Below are 18,536 nucleotides of genomic sequence, written 5' to 3' on the forward strand. Positions count from 1 at the left end.
CCCTGCCCGCAAGGGCTCACAGTCTACAAGGGATGGGTGAGGATACAGTAGGAGGTGGTAGAGGAGGTCATGGAGTAATGTGGTGGGGCGGTGGTTACTGCAGGTTGTAGGCTTGTCGGAAGAGGTGGGTCTTCAGGTTTCTTTTGAAGGCTTCCACGGTAGGCGAGAGTCTGATATGTTGGGGTAGAGAGTTACAGAGTAGGGGAGAAATCTTGTATGCGATTGTGGGAAGAGGAGATAAGAGGGGAGTAGAGAAGGAGATCTTGTGAGGATCGGAGGTTGCGTGCAGGTAAGTACTGGGAGACTAGGTCACAGATATATGGAGGAGACGGGTTGTGGATGGCTTTGTATGCCATGGTTAAGGTTTTGAACTTGAGTCTCTGGGCAATGGGGAGCCAGTGAAGAGATTGACAGAGAGGAGAGGCCGGGGAATAGCGGGGGGACAGGTGGATTAGTCGGGCAGCAGAGTTTAGGATAGATTGGAGGGGTGCAAGAGTGTTGGAAGGGAGGCCACAGAGCAGGAGGTTGCAGTAGTCGAGGCGGGAGATGATGAGGGCGTGCACTAGTGTTTTTGCAGAGTCTTTGCTGAGGAATCCACGGATTTGGGAGATATTTTTGAGTTGGAGTTGGCAGGAAGTGGAAAGGGCTTGGATTTGTGGTTTAAAGTAGAGATCAGAGTCCAGGGTTACCCCAATGGATAATAAATGGGTAATGAAATGCTGGACCATGAGCGTGGAGCAAAAGCTGCCACCTGCAGACTAACAGCCCCCGCACAGACCGTGGCTGTAGGGAGCCTCCAGCATCTGGGGCCTCCGATGGTTTTGTGACCTAATTGCGAGAAGCATCAAAAGCTCCAGTTGGCAGCGAGGCCTCGGCTGCGGATGTCCTGTGTAACAAGGGGGTCACTCCAGGTTTACTAGATCTATCTGAGCCTCACGTTATAACACAGCAAGGGAAATTGAAATAATAATTTAAAAAAATTGCCTCCTTAAATCCGCATCATGGAGGCCATGTTCACCCAGTGAAGGTAAATCGCTTTGTATTAGGAAAATTGTACAAGAAGCAAATGAGCGAAAAACACATCATGACGGATGTGCTACAAATGTATGAGAACTATACAGCCATGGACGGCGCTGAAAGGCTGGAAACCAGAAACAAAAGTATAAAGATGTCCCAAGAAACCGGGTGCAAAAATAATTTGTCCAGTTTTTTACTGAACATCTGCCAAAAAATCAGCAAGTGTAAAGCTATCAGGTCTGGTCTGCTATTAGACCACAGGGACAGGGGTCCACCTACATTAACTGTATGTGGTTTGGACCCAAGGATCATGGGAAGGAGATGATGGAGCATTGATTCCTCCTATCCCAATCCCTGGGAATAAAGGATGGTGATGGTAACATCCATGGTCAACTAGGGTAGTGAAGGTAACATTCCTGGTCAACTAGGGTAGTGAAGGTAACATCCATGGTCAACTAGGGTAGTGAAGGTAACATCCATGGTCAACTAGGGTAGTGAAGGTAACATCCATGGTCAACTAGGGTAACATAGTAACATAGTCTTCCTTCAACCTTAAAAACTAAGTCCATCTAGTTCAACCCATAGCCTAACATGTTGATCCAGAGGAAGGCAAAAAACCTCATGTGGCAAACATTAAGCTCCACATTGGGGAAAAAAATTCCTTCCCGACTCCATACGACAATCAGACTAGTTCCCTGGATCAACGCCCTATCAAGGAATCTAGTATATATAACCTGTAATATTATACTTTTCAAGAAAGGCATCCAGGCCCTTCTTAAATTTTAACAGTGAATCACTCATTACAACATCATGCGGCAGAGAGCTCCATAGTCTCACTGCTCTTACAGTAAAGAATCCGCGTCTGTGATTATGATTAAACCTTCTTTCCTCCAGGCGTAGAAAATGCCCCCTTGTCCCCGTCTCAGGCCTCAGAGTAAAAAGATCAGTAGAAAGGTCTTTGTACAGTCCCCTCATATACTTGTACATAGTAATAAGATCACCCCTAAGCCTTCTTTTTTCCACAGTAAATAACCCCAAGTGTAATAACCGGTCTTGGTATTGCAGACCCCCCAGTCCTCTAATAGCCTTGGTCGCTCTTCTCTGCACCCGCTCTAGTGTTTTACAATTAAGCATATAATTATACATTTTATTTCCTCTACCCAAGTGCATTACCTTACATTTATCCCCATTAAAGCTCATTTGCCATTTATCAGCCCAAGCTCTAGTTTACATAGATCCTCCTGTAATATAAAATTGTCCTCCTCTGTATTGATTACCCTGCAGAGTTTAGTGTCATCTGCAAATATTGAAATACTGCTGTGTATGCGCCCTACAAGGTCATTAATAAATATGTTAAAAAGAAGGGGGCCCAATACTGACCCCTATGGTACACACTGTTAACTGTGACCCAGTCTGAGTGTTTTCCATTAATAACCACCCTTTGTTTCCTATCACTGAGCCAGTTCTTAACCCACATACATATATTTTCCCCTATCCCCATTGCTCTCATTTTATATATCAACCTTTTGTGTGGAACCGTATCAAAAGCTTTTGAAAAGTCCATATACACAACATCCACTGCATTTCCTTGGTCCAGTCCAGAACTTGCCTCCTCATAAAAACTGATCAGATTAGTTTGACAGGAATGGTCCCTCGTAAACGCATGTTGATATTGGGTCATGAGGTTATTCTTCTTCAGATACTCTATTATAGCATCTCTTAGGAAACCCTCCAAGATTTTACCCACAGTAGAGGTTAAGCTTACTGGCCTATAATTTCCAAGCTCAGTTTGTGTCCCCTTTTTGAATATTGGCACCACATTTGCTATACGCCAGTCCTGTGGTACAGACCCGGTTATTATGGAATCTTTAAAGATTAAAAATAATGGTCTATGTGAAGGTAACATCCATGGTCAACCAGGGTAGTGAAGGTAACATCCATGGTCAACAAGGGTAGTGAAGGTAACATCCATGGTCAACAAGGGTAGTGAAGGTAACATCCATGGTCAACAAGGGTAGTGAAGGTAACATCCATGGTCAACAAGGGTAGTGAAGGTAACATCCATGGTCAACAAGTGTAGTGAAGGTAACATCCATGGTCAACTAGGGTAGTGAAGGTAACATCCATGGTCAACTAGGATAGTGAAGGTAACGTTCATGGTCAACTAGGATAGTGAAGGTAACATTCATGACAGCCATGGTGAACTAGGACAGTGAAGGTAACATCCCTGGTCATCTAGGGTAGAGACTAGAACATCCCTGATCATCTAGGGTAGTGAAGGTAACATTCATGGTCAACTAGGATAGTGAAGGTAACATCCATGGTCAACAAGGGTAGTGAAGGTAACATCCATGGTCAACTAGGGTAGTGAAGGTAACATCCATGGTCAACAAGGGTAGTGAAGGTAACATCCATGGTCAACAAGGGTAGTGAAGGTAACATCCATGGTCAACAAGGGTAGTGAAGGTAACATCCATGGTCAACAAGGGTAGTGAAGGTAACATCCATGGTCAACAAGGGTAGTGAAGGTAACATCCATGGTCAACAAGTGTAGTGAAGGTAACATCCATGGTCAACTAGGATAGTGAAGGTAACATTCATGACACCCATGGTGAACTAGGACAGTGAAGGTAACATCCCTGGTCATCTAGGGTAGAGACTATAACATCCCTGATCATCTAGGGTAGTGAAGGTAACATTCATGGTCAACTAGGGTAGTGAAGGTAACATCCATGGTCAACTAGGATAGTGAAGGTAACATTCATGACACCCATGGTGAGCTAGGACAGTGAAGGTAACATCCCTGGTCATCTAGGGTAGTGACTATAACATCCCTGATCATCTAGGGTAGTGAAGGTAACATTCATGGTCAACTAGGATAGTGAAGGTAACGTCCCTGGTCATTAAGCGTAATGATGACGGCAATATCTCTGTTCATCTAGAGTAGTGAAGGTAAAAGTCCTAATAAACTAGGGTTGTGAAGGCAACATTCCTGCTCATTTAGGGTAATGACTGCAATATCCCTGGTCATCTAGAGTAGTGAAGGTCACATCCCTGGTCATCTAGAGTAGTGAAGGTCACATCCCTGGTCATCTAGAGTAGTGAAGGTCACATCCCTGGTCATCTAGAGTAGTGAAGGTCACATCCCTGGTCATCTAGAGTAGTGAAGGTCACATCCCTGGTCATCTAGAGGGGTGGAACAGTTAAAAGAAAGAATATGATTTGGCTTCTCTCAGGAGTTCCTGTACTGTGCTGATTATTTAGATCAGTCTTCCCCAACTTCAATCTCTCCAATTGCAAAACTACAACTCCCATCATGCCCTGAGTGCTCACATTGGACATATTTTCCCCACAGATTGCTGCTTGGGGTCTCACACTCAGGAAGCCATGTTCCTGGTTTCTGTGCTTAGACGTGACCCTGGGATTTCACGGAACGGACGATGGACGCCGACATTACTTGTAATCACACAGACGGACCCCACGGAAAAGAGCCAAGGGCCATATTACATGTGGTGATACTGATCCCGAGTGACCCCTCTGATAACTGCACCATAACTGTACGAGCCGCTCGCTCTAATGTTTCCATTCAATGACAACAAACAGAGATCCTGAAACCACAAGGAATCCCTGCAGAATATGAGAGCTAGAAAGCCCCATATAAAAGATTCTCTGTTTACTACAAGGGGCCGTGCTGCCACCATGTGGCCCTTATGGGTAATTGCATATTGAAAAGTAAAGGGACCGATCGTATATTTTACAGTATATGAACCTTTTAGAGTGTAACTACAGCATTTTTGCCCTTTTTGTACACTGTAGATTTTAATATGTGATTTTTAGTAAGTAAAAACGATTTATTCCCCCAAAATTAATTTTTTATGCATCACTTTTTATTTATAAGTTACTTTTTTTTTTTATTAAAGTAATTTTTATTTTTTTTAATTAACATTTTTTACTTTTAAACCTGATTTATCTCTTATACGAGCATTTATAGAACGTCTTATTCACCTATATACAGGATCATTTCTATATGTACAATGTTATCCGTACACTATATCACTATCATAATGAAAAACTTTTTTTTTAGAATAATCTCCTAAAATAATGAATATCCACACGATCCCAATACATAGCATATAATATCACGTGACTTCACGATGCGGTTTCTGCCATTATTATGGAGGCGCTCTGGCTTTAATGTTGGTGGCCTCCTTTTTATGTTCAGGTCAGGACTAATTGGCGACTGTAAACGCAATATCCGAAGTAATGTGCGTCTATAGGGTCACATGATGTCACCAAATTTATCCTATTGTCCTGACATCAGAATTCACGTTCCTCCTGTGATGTTCCTCCTGTGACATCCCTCCTGTGACGTGGCTACTGTGATGTTCCTCCTGTGACGTGGCTACTGTGATGTTCCTCCTGTGTCGTGGTTCCTGTGATGTTCCTCCTGTGACGTGGCTCCTGTGATGTTCCTCCTGTGTCGTGGTTCCTGTGATGTTCCTCCTGTGACGTGGCTCCTGTGATGTTCCTCCTGTGTCGTCCCTCCTGTGACGTGGCTCCTGTGATGTTCCTCCTGTGTCGTCCCTCCTGTGACGTGGCTCCTGTGTCATCCCTCCTGTGTTGTTCCTCCTGTGTCATGCCTCCTGTGATGTTCCTCCTGTGACGTGGCTCCTGTGATGTTCCTCCTGTGTCGTCCCTCCTGTGACGTTCCTCCTGTGACGTGGCTCCTGTGTCGTCCCTCCTGTGACGTTCCTTCTGTGTCGTCCCTCCTGTGACGTTCCTCCTGTGACGTTCCTCCTGTGACGTTTCTCCTGTGTCGTCCCTCCTGTGACGTTCCTCCTGTGTCGTCCCTCCTGTGTCGTTCCTCCTGTGTCGTCCCTCCTGTGACGTTCCTCCTGTGACATGGCTCCTGTGTCGTCCCTCCTGTGACGTCCCTCCTGTGACGCTCCTCCTGTGACGCTCTTCCTGTGACGTTCTTCCTGTGACGTGGATCCTGTGTCGTCCCTCCTGTGACGTTCCTCCTGTGACGTTCCTTCTGTGTCGTCCCTCCTGTGACGTTCCTCCTGTGACGTGGCTCTTGTGTCGTCCCTCCTGTGACGTTCCTCCTGTGTCGTCACTCCTGTGACATTCCTATTGTGTCGTCCCTCCTGTGACATTCCTCCTGTGTCGTCCCTCCTGTGACGTTCCTATTGTGATGTTCCTCCTGTGACGTTCCTCCTGTGTCGTCTCTCCTGTGACATTCCTCCTGTGACGTTCCTCCTGTGACGTTCCTATTGTGACGTTCCTCCTGTGACGTTCCTCCTGTGACATTCCTATTGTGACGTTCCTCCTGTGACGTTCCTCCTGTGTTGTCCCTCCTGTGATGTCCATCCTGTGACGCTGCTCCTGTGTCGTCCCTCCTGTGTCATCCATCCGGTGACGCCCCTCCTGAGACGTCGCTCCTGTGACGTTCATTCTGTGACTTCTCTCTGGTGACGTCCCTCCTGTGACGTTCCTCCTGTGTCGTCCCTCCTGTGACCTTCCTCCTGTGACATAGCTCCTTTGTCGTCCCTCCTGTGACGTTCCTCCTGTGACGTTCCTCCTGTGATGCCCCTCCTGTGACGCCCCTCCTGTGACGTTCCTCCTGTGACGTTCCTCCTGTGTCGTTCCTCCTGTGTCGTCCCTCCTGTGTCGTTGCTCCTGTGTCGTCCCTCCTGTGACGTTCCTCCTGTGACATGGCTCCTGTGTCGTCCCTCCTGTGACGCTCCTCCTGTGACGTTCCTCCTGTGACGTTCCTCCTGTGACGTGGCTCCTGTGTCGTCCCTCCTGTGAAGTTCCTCCTGTGACGTTCCTTCTGTGTCGTCCCTCCTGTGACGTTCCTCCTGTGACGTGGCTCCTGTGATGCCCCTCCTGTGACGTTCCTCCTGTGACGTTCCTCCTGTGTCGTCCCTCCTGTGACGTTCCTCCTGTGACATGGCTCCTGTGTCGTCCCTCCTGTGACGTCCCTCCTGTGACGCTCCTCCTGTGACGTTCCTCCTGTGACGCTCCTCCTGTGACGTGGCTCCTGTGTTGTCCCTCCTGTGACGTTCCTCCTGTGACGTTCCTTCTGTGACGTTCCTCCTGTGACGTGGCTCCTGTGACGTTCCTCCTGTGTCGTCCCTCCTGTGTCGTCCCTCCTGTGTCGTTCCTCCAGTGTCGTCCCTCCTGTGACATGGCTCCTGTGTCGTCCCTCCTGTGACGTCCCTCCTGTGACGCTCCTCCTGTGACGCTCTTCCTGTGACGTTCCTCCTGTGACGTGGCTCCTGTAACGTTCCTCCTGTGACGTTCCTTCTGTGTCGTCCCTCCTGTGACGTTCCTATTGTGTCGTCCCTCCTGTGACGTTCCTATTGTGTCGTCCCTCCTGTGTCGTCCCTCCTGTGATGTTCCTATTGTGTCGTCCCTCCTGTGACATTCCTCCTGTGTCGTCCTTCCTGTGACGTTCCTATTGTGACGTTCCTCCTGTGACGTTCCTCCTGTGACGTGGCTCTTGTGTCGTCCCTCCTGTGACGTTCCTCCTGTGACGTTCCTATTGTGTCGTCCCTCCTGTGACGTTCCTATTGTGTCGTCCCTCCTGTGATGTTCCTATTGTGTCGTCCCTCCTGTGACATTCTTCCTGTGTCGTCCTTCCTGTGACGTTCCTATTGTGACGTTCCTCCTGTGACGTTCCTCCTGTGACGTGGCTCTTGTGTCGTCCCTCCTGTGACGTTCCTCCTGTGACGTTCCTTCTGTGTCGTCCCTCCTGTGACGTTCCTCCTGTGATGTTCCTATTGTGACGTTCCTCCTGTGACGTTCCTCCTGTGTCGTCCCTCCTGTGACGTTCCTCCTGTGTCGTCCCTCCTGTGACGTTCCTCCTGTGTCGTCCCTCCTGTGACGTTCCTATTGTGTCGTCCCTCCTGTGACATTCCTCCTGTGTCGTCCCTCCTGTGACGTTCCTATTGTGTCGTCCCTCCTGTGACGTTCCTCCTGTGTCGTCCTTCCTGTGACGTTCCTATTGTGGCGTTCCTCCTGTGACGTTCCTCCTGTGTCATCTCTCCTGTGACATTCCTTCTGTGACGTTCCTCCTGTGATGTTCCTATTGTGACGTTCCTCCTGTGACGTTCCTCCTGTGTCGTCCCTCCTGTGACGTTCCTCCTGTGACATGGCTCCTGTGTCGTCCCTCCTGTGACGTCCCTCCTGTGACGCTCCTCCTGTGACGCTCTTCCTGTGACGTTCCTCCTGTGACGTGGCTCCTGTGACGTTCCTCCTGTAACGTTCCTCCTGTGACGTTCCTTCTGTGTCGTCCCTCCTGTGACGTTCCTATTGTGTCGTCCCTCCTGTGACGTTCCTATTGTGTCGTCCCTCCTGTGACATTCCTCCTGTGTCGTCCCTCCTGTGATGTTCCTATTGTGTCGTCCCTCCTGTGACATTCCTCCTGTGTCGTCCTTCCTGTGACGTTCCTATTGTGACGTTCCTCCTGTGACGCTCCTCCTGTGACGTGGCTCTTGTGTCGTCCCTCCTGTGACGTTCCTCCTGTGACGTTCCTTCTGTGTCGTCCCTCCTGTGACGTTCCTCCTGTGTCGTCCCTCCTGTGACGTTCCTTCTGTGTCGTCCCTCCTGTGACGTTCCTCCTGTGTCGTCCCTCCTGTGACGTTCCTATTGTGTCGTCCCTCCTGTGACGTTCCTCCTGTGTCGTCCTTCCTGTGACGTTCCTATTGTGACGTTCCTCCTGTGACGTTCCTCCTGTGTCATCTCTCCTGTGACATTCCTTCTGTGATGTTCCTATTGTGACGTTCCTCCTGTGACGTTCCTCCTGTGACGTTCCTCCTGTGTCGTCCCTCCTGTGACGTTCCTCCTGTGATGTTCCTATTGTGACGTTCCTCCTGTGACGTTCCTCCTGTGTCGTCCCTCCTGTGACGTTCCTCCTGTGATGTTCCTATTGTGACGTTCCTCCTGTGACGTTCCTCCTGTGTCGTCCCTCCTGTGACGTTCCTCCTGTGACGTTCCTTCTGTGTCGTTTCTCCTGTGTCATCCCTCCTGTGATGTCGATCCGTCGCCTGTCGGTTTGCACATTGCTCCCAGTCGTTCCTCTAAATGACTTCCTGGCAGCGACCACACTCACAATGGAAGACAAGGAAGCAGGACCCACAATGCACCAGAGTGCCCACACCCCGCCCCTGTTGTCAAGATGCTTCCTCTAAATCCCCATAGCAACGAAACAACCGATGTAAACAAACAAAGCACGGAGAGCTGGAGGCTGAAACACAGAGACGAGGGTCAGCTGTGAGGTATACACAGGTTGTATAGGGGCCTTAAAGGGGAATACCACCCATGTTGGAAGAGATTGATGATGGCGTTCCGGGGCAAATTAGCAGACTTTGGGGTTCACAGACGAGGCTCATTTTTGCATGTGCAGAGACGGTCAGGGTGGAAGATCAAATGGACATTGTCCTCTCATTCTGATTTTGGGGTGTCCTTAACCCTTTAAGGATGCAGCTGTTTTAGGATTTAAAGGACAAAACAAATTTGTTAAAATATTTTTTTTTCAGTCGTAACTTTTTATTTTTCTATCCGGCTGTTTTTTTACGTGTTGGGTGATATTATTAATGCTGTTATTTTGGGGTGCGTGTCGTGTATTGTGTCACTTTAATTCATTTTTTTGGGGGGGGGAAGTGGAAAAAAAAAATCAGCCGCAGGTTCTTTTGTAGATTTTATTTTTTACACTAAATCATTTTCATCCCCGGCTCGTTACAGGCGTCTGGATGATAATTGTGTCAGTAGATTGTAAGTAAATTAATTATACACAATTTTTTTTATTTTTTTTTAACATTTCCTCTTTTTCAGTGAAGCTTATTGAACTTTTTTTGGAGCGATCATCTGATGACCTCAGTGTCGCCCCTGTATGGTGATGTGCAGTACTGCGCCGCAGTCTGCATTGTGCTGCCTTAGTGATAGAGGCATATAATAGCCATGACAGGCCTTCAGGGCTTTTATTAGGCCCCTGTTTCCATGGCAACTAAACAACTTTTACACTATTGACCCTGGTAACCGAGGAGTTAAATGTCCGACAACCACGATGGAGAAATGACCCATGACGCTCTCTCTTTATTACAGGAGTCCTGGAGATAATGTCGTCTGTCCCGATACGTATCCCCACCGACTCCGTATACGAGGACCTGGGGTCGCTGTGCTCGTACGTATCACTGTCAGCCATGGTCCCCCTCAATAAAAGATCAGCCGCCGCCAGGAGCCATAACGCTGTCCATAGTGTCACTAACGTCAGGAGTGCCGGCAACATGGCCTCCAACACTGGAGCCGCAGAGACCCCATAACAGTGCTGGGCTCAATGTCCCCATAACAGTGCCCACACCAGTGCACCCATAACAACAGTACCCCCATAATAGTTCTGGTCTCGGTGTCTCCCTAGTTCCCCCATAACAGTGCCCTCCCTAGTTCCCCCATAACAGTGCCCTCCCTAGTTCCCCCATAACAGTGCCCTCCCGAGTTCTCCCATAACAGTGCCCTCCATAGTTCCCCCATAACAGTGCCCTCCCTAGTTCCCCCATAACAGTGCCCTCCCTAGTTCCCCCATAACAGTGCCCTCCCTAGTTCCCCATAACAGTGCCCTCCATAGTTCCCCCATAACAGTGCCCTCCCTAGTTCCCCTATAACAGTGCCCTCCCTAGTTCCCCCATAACAGTGCCCTCCCTAGTTCTCCATAACAGTGCCCTCCATAGTTCCCCCATAACAGTGCCCTCCATAGTTCCCCCATAATAGTGCCCTCCCTAGTTCCCCCATAATATTGCCCTCCCTATTTCCCCCATAACAGTGTCCTCCATAGTTCTCCCATAACAATGCCCTCCCTAGTTCCCCATAACAGTGCCCTCCCTAGTTCCCCCATAACAGTGCCCTCCCTAGTTCCCCATAACAGTGCCCTCCCTAGTTTCTGCGTAACAGTGCCCTCCATAGTTCCCCCATAACAGTGCCCTCCCTAGTTCCCCCATAACAGTGCCCTCCCTAGTTCCCCCATAATAGTGCCCTCCCTAGTTCCCCCATAACAGTGCCCTCCATAGTTCCCCCATAACAGTGCCCCCCCTAGTTCCCCCATAACAGTGCCCTCCCTAGTTCTCCCATAACAGTGCCCTCCATAGTTCCCCCATAACAGTGCCCTCCCTAGTTCCCCCATAACAGTGCCCTCCCTAGTTCTCCCATAACAGTGCCCTCCCTAGTTCCCCCATAACAGTGCCCTCCCTAGTTCCCCCATAACAGTGCCCTCCCTAGTTCCCCCATAACAGTGCCCTCCCTAGTTCCCCCATAATAGTGCCCTCCCTAGTTCCCCATAACAGTGCCCTCCATAGTTCCCCCATAACAGTGCCCTCCCTAGTTCCCCCATAACAGTGCCCTCCCTAGTTCTCCCATAACAGTGCCCTCCATAGTTCCCCCATAACAGTGCCCTCCATAGTTCCCCCATAATAGTGCCCTCCCTAGTTCCCCCATAATATTACCCTCCCTAGTTCCCCCATAACAGTGTCCTCCATAGTTCTCCCATAACAATGCCCTCCCTAGTTCCCCATAACAGTGCCCTCCCTAGTTCCCCCATAACAGTGCCCTCCCTAGTTCCCCCATAACAGTGCCCTCCCTAGTTCCCCATAACAGTGCCCTCCCTAGTTTCTGCGTAACAGTGCCCTCCATAGTTCCCCCATAACAGTGCCCTCCCTAGTTCCCCATAACAGTGCACTCCCTAGTTCCCCATAACAGTGCCCTCCCTAGTTCCCCATAACAGTGCCCTCCCTAGTTCCCCCATAACAGTGCCCTCCCTAGTTCCCCCATAACAGTGCCCTCCCTAGTTCCCCATAACAGTGCCCTCCCTAGTTTCTGCGTAACAGTGCCCTCCATAGTTCCCCCATAACAGTGCCCTCCCTAGTTCCCCCATAACAGTGCCCTCCCTAGTTCCCCCATAACAGTGCCCTCCCTAGTTCCCCATAACAGTGCCCTCCCTAGTTTCTGCGTAACAGTGCCCTCCATAGTTCCCCCATAACAGTGCCCTCCCTAGTTCCCCATAACAGTGCCCTCCCTAGTTTCTGCGTAACAGTGCCCTCCATAGTTCCCCCATAACAGTGCCCTCCCTAGTTCCCCCATAACAGTGCCCTCCCTAGTTCCCCCATAATAGTGCCCTCCCTAGTTCCCCCATAACAGTGCCCTCCATAGTTCCCCCATAACAGTGCCCTCCCTAGTTCCCCCATAACAGTGCCCTCCCTAGTTCTCCCATAACAGTGCCCTCCATAGTTCCCCCATAACAGTGCCCTCCATAGTTCCCCCATAATAGTGCCCTCCCTAGTTCCCCCATAATATTACCCTCCCTAGTTCCCCCATAACAGTGTCCTCCATAGTTCTCCCATAACAATGCCCTCCCTAGTTCCCCATAACAGTGCCCTCCCTAGTTCCCCCATAACAGTGCCCTCCCTAGTTCCCCCATAACAGTGCCCTCCCTAGTTCCCCATAACAGTGCCCTCCCTAGTTTCTGCGTAACAGTGCCCTCCATAGTTCCCCCATAACAGTGCCCTCCCTAGTTCCCCATAACAGTGCACTCCCTAGTTCCCCATAACAGTGCCCTCCCTAGTTCCCCATAACAGTGCCCTCCCTAGTTCCCCCATAACAGTGCCCTCCCTAGTTCCCCCATAACAGTGCCCTCCCTAGTTCCCCATAACAGTGCCCTCCCTAGTTTCTGCGTAACAGTGCCCTCCATAGTTCCCCCATAACAGTGCCCTCCCTAGTTCCCCCATAACAGTGCCCTCCCTAGTTCCCCCATAACAGTGCCCTCCCTAGTTCCCCATAACAGTGCCCTCCCTAGTTTCTGCGTAACAGTGCCCTCCATAGTTCCCCCATAACAGTGCCCTCCCTAGTTCCCCATAACAGTGCCCTCCCTAGTTCCCCATAACAGTGCACTCCCTAGTTCCCCATAACAGTGCCCTCCCTAGTTCCCCCATAACAGTGCCCTCCCTTTATATATTATTCCAGACTTGTGTTTTCTTTTGTTCACCGAACAGGACCCCAAGTTCAGCCCCCCAGGAAGACGATGGCGGCCCCTCAGACTATACACAGAGGTCATGTGACGGAGCAGGGTCCCCGGCCCCCGCCATAAGGAATCGGGCGCTTCCTGTGGACAAGCTGTCCCGGGCTCAGATGATGGCGGAGCAGCACATCAGCCACAACGAGGTGACCACACATCTGTCCGTAGTCAGGGGGCTACAGACCCTCCGCTCAGGAGCGCAGGACTTCTGCTCCACTCACATTCAAAGCAAAAGAGAAAATTCCCACTTCAGCTTTGGATGTGAACAAAGAAAAAAACGTCACAGTCACTAAAGTGTTAACAGAGTTCTTTCTTCTTCTTTCTTCTTCTTTCTTCTTTTTTTTTGCAAAGTTTTCAGCTCATCTTCTTTCCAACAGTTGCTGAAGGCGCACAAGGAGTTAATCCGCTGCGTGGCCCTAAGTAGGATAGTCCATGGGGACGGCCACTGGAGGCTGGCCACGGCCTTTGCTGAGCTGGCCCTCAGCTACCTGACCGTGAGAGGTGAGTCCTCCAGGGCCATGCACCGCCACCACCTCTGTGTCACATCCAGTGTGGCCGGTCAGCGACCAACGGAAACCAAGACCGATACCGCCAGCTAGTGGCCAACCTGTGACCAGCAGGACAAACGTGTCACTGTAATAGTCCAGACTGTAAGCGACCACCAGCCCATGGTTGTATATATTAAGGGGGCTTCCCAAGATTAACAAATGTGGCCAAAGGCAGGAAATGTGATAGAGACATGGCGGCACCGGCACAGTAAGACTCATGGCCACCCAGCTCCGCAGAGAACTGCAGCGGGGTCTGTTACCAGGAGATGTGCTGCAGTTCCCTGCACAGCCGGGGACGTGAATGGGAAACAGCAACCGCAGCATCATCTTCATTCTCAGGATCAGTGGGGGTCCCAGAAGATGCTTCCCCCCGATCATAGATGGCATATCCTAGAGATAGCCCATCAACTGATAAGGTGAAAAGCAACTTTTATCATAAGACCACCAAGCCCACCAGGGATATTAAACACTCAGACCACCAGGGATACTAAACACATAGACAACCAGGATACCTAGACCACCAGGGATACTAAACAACTAGACCACCCGAGGGATACTAAACATCTAGACCACCAGAGATACTAAACATCTAGACCACCCGAGATACTAAACATCTAGACCACCCGAGATACTAAACATCTAGACCACCAGGGATACTAAACAACTAGACCACCCGAGGGATACTAAACATCTAGACCACCAGGGATACTAAACAACTAGACCACCAGAGATACTAAACATCTAGACCACCAGGGATACTAAACAACTAGACCACCCGAGGGATACTAAACATCTAGACCACCAGGGATACTAAACAACTAGACCACCAGAGATACTAAACATCTAGACCACCAGGGATACTTAACAACTAGACCACCCGAGGGATACTAAACATCTAGACCACCAGGGATACTAAACAACTAGACCACCAGAGATACTAAACATCTAGACCACCAGGGATACTAAACAACTAGACCACCCGAGGGATACTAAACATCTAGACCACCAGAGATACTAAACATCTAGACCACCAGGGATACTAAACATCTAGACCACCAGGGATACTTAACAACTAGACCACCCGAGGGATACTAAACATCTAGACCACCAGAGATACTAAACATCTAGACCACCAGGGATACTAAACATCTAGACCACCAGAGACACTAAACACATAGACCATCAGTGATACTAAACATGTAGACCATCAGGGATACTAAACATCTAGACCACCAGGGATACTTAACAACTAGACCACCCGAGGGATACTAAACAGCTAGACCACCAGGGATACTAAACATCTAGACCACCAGAGATACTAAACATCTAGCCCACCAGAGATACTAAACATCTAGACCACCAGAGATACTAAACATCTAGACCACCAGAGATACTAAACAACTAGACCACCCGAGGGATACTAAACATCTAGACCACCAGGGATACTAAACACGTAGATCATCAGGGATACTAAACAGCTAGACCACCAGGGATACTAAACATCTAGACCACCAGAGATACTAAACATCTAGACCACCAGGGATACTAAACATCTAGACCACCAGAGACACTAAACACATAGACCATCAGTGATACTAAACACGTAGACCATCAGGGATACTAAACAGCTAGACCACCAGAGATACTAAACATCTAGACCACCAGGGATACTAAACAACTAGATCACCCAAGGGATACTAAACATCTAGACGACCAGGGATACTAAACAACTAGACCACCAGAGATACTAAACATCTAGACCACAAGGGATACTAAACTTCTAGACCATCAGGGCTACTAAACAGCTAGACCACCAGGGATACTAAACATCTAGACCACCAGGGATACTAAACATCTAGACCACCAGGAATACTAAAATACTAGAACACCATGGATACTAAACATCTAGAGCACCCGAGGGATACTAAACATCTAGACCACCAGGGATACTAAACATCTAGACCACCAGGGATACGAAACAACTAGACCACCCGAGGGATACTAAACATCTAGACCACCAGGGACAGTAAATAACTAGACCAGCCGAGGGATACTAAACATCTAGACCACCAGGGATACTAAACATCTAGACCACCAGGGATACTAAACAACTAGACCACCCGAGGGATACTAAACATCTAGACCACCAGGGATACTAAACATCTAGACCACCAGGGATACTAAACATCTAGACCACCAGAGACACTAAACACATAGACCTTGAGTGATACTAAACACATAGACCATCAGGGATACTAAACAGCTAATCCACCAGGGATACTAAACATCTAGACCACCAGAGATACTAAACATCTAGACCACCAGGGATAGTAAACAACTAGACCACCCGAGGGATACTAAACATCTAGACCACCAGGGATACTAACACGTAGACCATCAGGGATAGTAAACAGCTAGACCACCATGGATACTAAACATCTAGACCACCAGGGATACTAAAATACTAGAACACCATGGATACTAAACATCTAGACCACCTGAGGGATACTAAACATCCAGACCACCAGGGATACTAAACACCTAGACCACCTGGGATACAAAACAGCTAGACCACCAGGGATACAAAACAGCTAGACCACCAGGGATACTAAACATCTAGACCACCAGGGATACTAAACACCTAGACCACCTGGGATACAAAACAGCTAGACCACCAGGGATACTAAACAACTAGACCACCCGAGGGATACTAAACATCTAGACCACCAGGGACAGTAAATAACTAGACCAGCAGAGGGATACTAAACATCTACACCACCAGGGATACTAAACATCTAGACCACCAGGGATACTAAACATCTAGACCACCCGAGGGATACTAAACATTTAGAACACCAGGGATACTAAACAGCTAGACGACCAGGGATACTAAACATCCAGACCACCAGGGATACTAAACACCTAGACCACCTGGGATACAAAACAGCTAGACCACCAGGGATACTAAACAACTAGACCACCCGAGGGATACTAAACATCTAGACCACCAGGGACAGTAAATAACTAGACCAGCCGAGGGATACTAAACATCTAGACCACCAGGGATACTAAACAACTAGACCACCAGGGATACTACACAACTAGACCACCCGAGGGATACTAAACATCTAGACCACCAGGGATACTAAATATCTAGACCACCAGGGATACTAAACATCTAGACCACCAGGGATACTAAACATCTAGACCACCAGAGACACTAAACACATAGACCATGAGTGATACTAAACACATAGACCATCAGGGATACTAAACAGCTAGACCACCAGGGATGCTAAACATCTAGACCACCAGAGATACTAAACATCTAGACCACCAGGGACACTAAACAACTAGACCACCCGAGGGATACTAAACATCTAGACCACCAGGGACAGTAAATAACTAGACCAGCCGAGGGATACTAAACATCTAGACCACCAGGGATACTAAACATCTAGACCACCAGGGATACTAAACATCTAGACCACCAGAGACACTAAACACATAGACCATGAGTGATACTAAACACATAGACCATCAGGGATACTAAACATCTAGACCACCAGGGATAGTAAACAACTAGACCACCCGAGGGATACTAAACATCTAGACCACCAGGGACACTAAACAACTAGACCACCCGAGGGATACTAAACATCTAGACCACCAGGGACAGTAAATAACTAGACCACCCGAGGGATACTAAACATCTAGACCACCAGAGATACTAAACATATAGACCACCAGGGATACTAAACAACTAGACCACCAGGGATACTAAACAACTAGACCACCCGAGGGATACTAAATATCTAGACCACCAGGGATACTAAACATCTAGACCACCAGGGATACTAAACAACTAGACCACCCGAGGGATACTAAACATCTAGACCACCAGGGATACTAAACATCTAGACCACCAGGGATACTAAACATCTAGACCACCAGAGACACTAAACACATAGACCATGAGTGATACTAAACACATAGACCATCAGGGATACTAAACAGCTAGACCACCAGGGATACTAAACATCTAGACCACCAGAGATACTAAACATCTAGACCACCAGGGACACTAAACAACTAGACCACCCGAGGGATACTAAACATCTAGACCACCAGGGACAGTAAATAACTAGAGCACCCGAGGGATACTAAACATCTAGACCACCAGGGATACTAAACAACTAGACCACCAGGGATACTAAACATCTAGACCACCAGAGACACTAAACACATAGACCATGAGTGATACTAAACACATAGACCATCAGGGATACTAAACATCTAGACCACCAGGGATAGTAAACAACTAGACCACCCGAGGGATACTAAACATCTAGACCACCAGGGACACTAAACAACTAGACCACCCGAGGGATACTAAACATCTAGACCACCAGGTACAGTAAATAACTAGACCACCCGAGGGATACTAAACATTTAGACCACCAGAGATACTAAACATCTAGACCACCAGGGATACTAAACAACTAGACCACCAGGGATACTAAACAACTAGACCACCCGAGGGATACTAAACATCTAGACCACCAGGGACAGTAAATAACTAGACCACCCGAGGGATACTAAACATCTAGACCACCAGGGATACTAAACATCTAGACCACCAGGGATACTAAACATCTAGACCACCAGAGATACTAAACATCTAGACCACCTGAGGGATACTAAACATCTAGACCACCAGGGATACTAAACATCTAGACCACCAGGGATACTAAACATCTAGACCACCAGAGACACTAAACACATAGACCATGAGTGATACTAAACACATAGACCATCAGGGATACTAAACATCTAGACCACCAGGGATAGTAAACAACTAGACCACCCGAGGGATACTAAACATCTAGACCACCAGGGATACTAAC

General features: G+C 48.5%; 1 protein-coding gene across 1 annotated transcript in view; it reads left to right on the forward strand.

Annotated features, from left to right (window-relative positions):
* Nucleotides 1–9,160: 9,160 nt before the first annotated feature.
* TTC23L (tetratricopeptide repeat domain 23 like) overlaps nucleotides 9,161–18,536 on the forward strand; it is a 38,015-nt gene continuing 28,639 nt past the window's right edge. Inside the window, exons 1-4 of the mRNA XM_073681562.1 lie at nucleotides 9,161–9,299; nucleotides 10,126–10,204; nucleotides 13,059–13,227; nucleotides 13,459–13,582. Of these exons, the coding sequence (XP_073537663.1) occupies nucleotides 10,140–10,204; nucleotides 13,059–13,227; nucleotides 13,459–13,582 (358 nt within the window). The 5' untranslated portion in view covers nucleotides 9,161–9,299; nucleotides 10,126–10,139. The remainder of the gene's footprint in view (nucleotides 9,300–10,125; nucleotides 10,205–13,058; nucleotides 13,228–13,458; nucleotides 13,583–18,536) is intronic.

This window comes from Phyllobates terribilis, unplaced genomic scaffold, assembly GCF_046119375.1.
Source record: "Phyllobates terribilis strain yellow unplaced genomic scaffold, ASM4611937v1 Scaffold_1__5_contigs__length_1240528914, whole genome shotgun sequence".
Lineage (NCBI taxonomy): Eukaryota > Metazoa > Chordata > Amphibia > Anura > Dendrobatidae > Phyllobates > Phyllobates terribilis.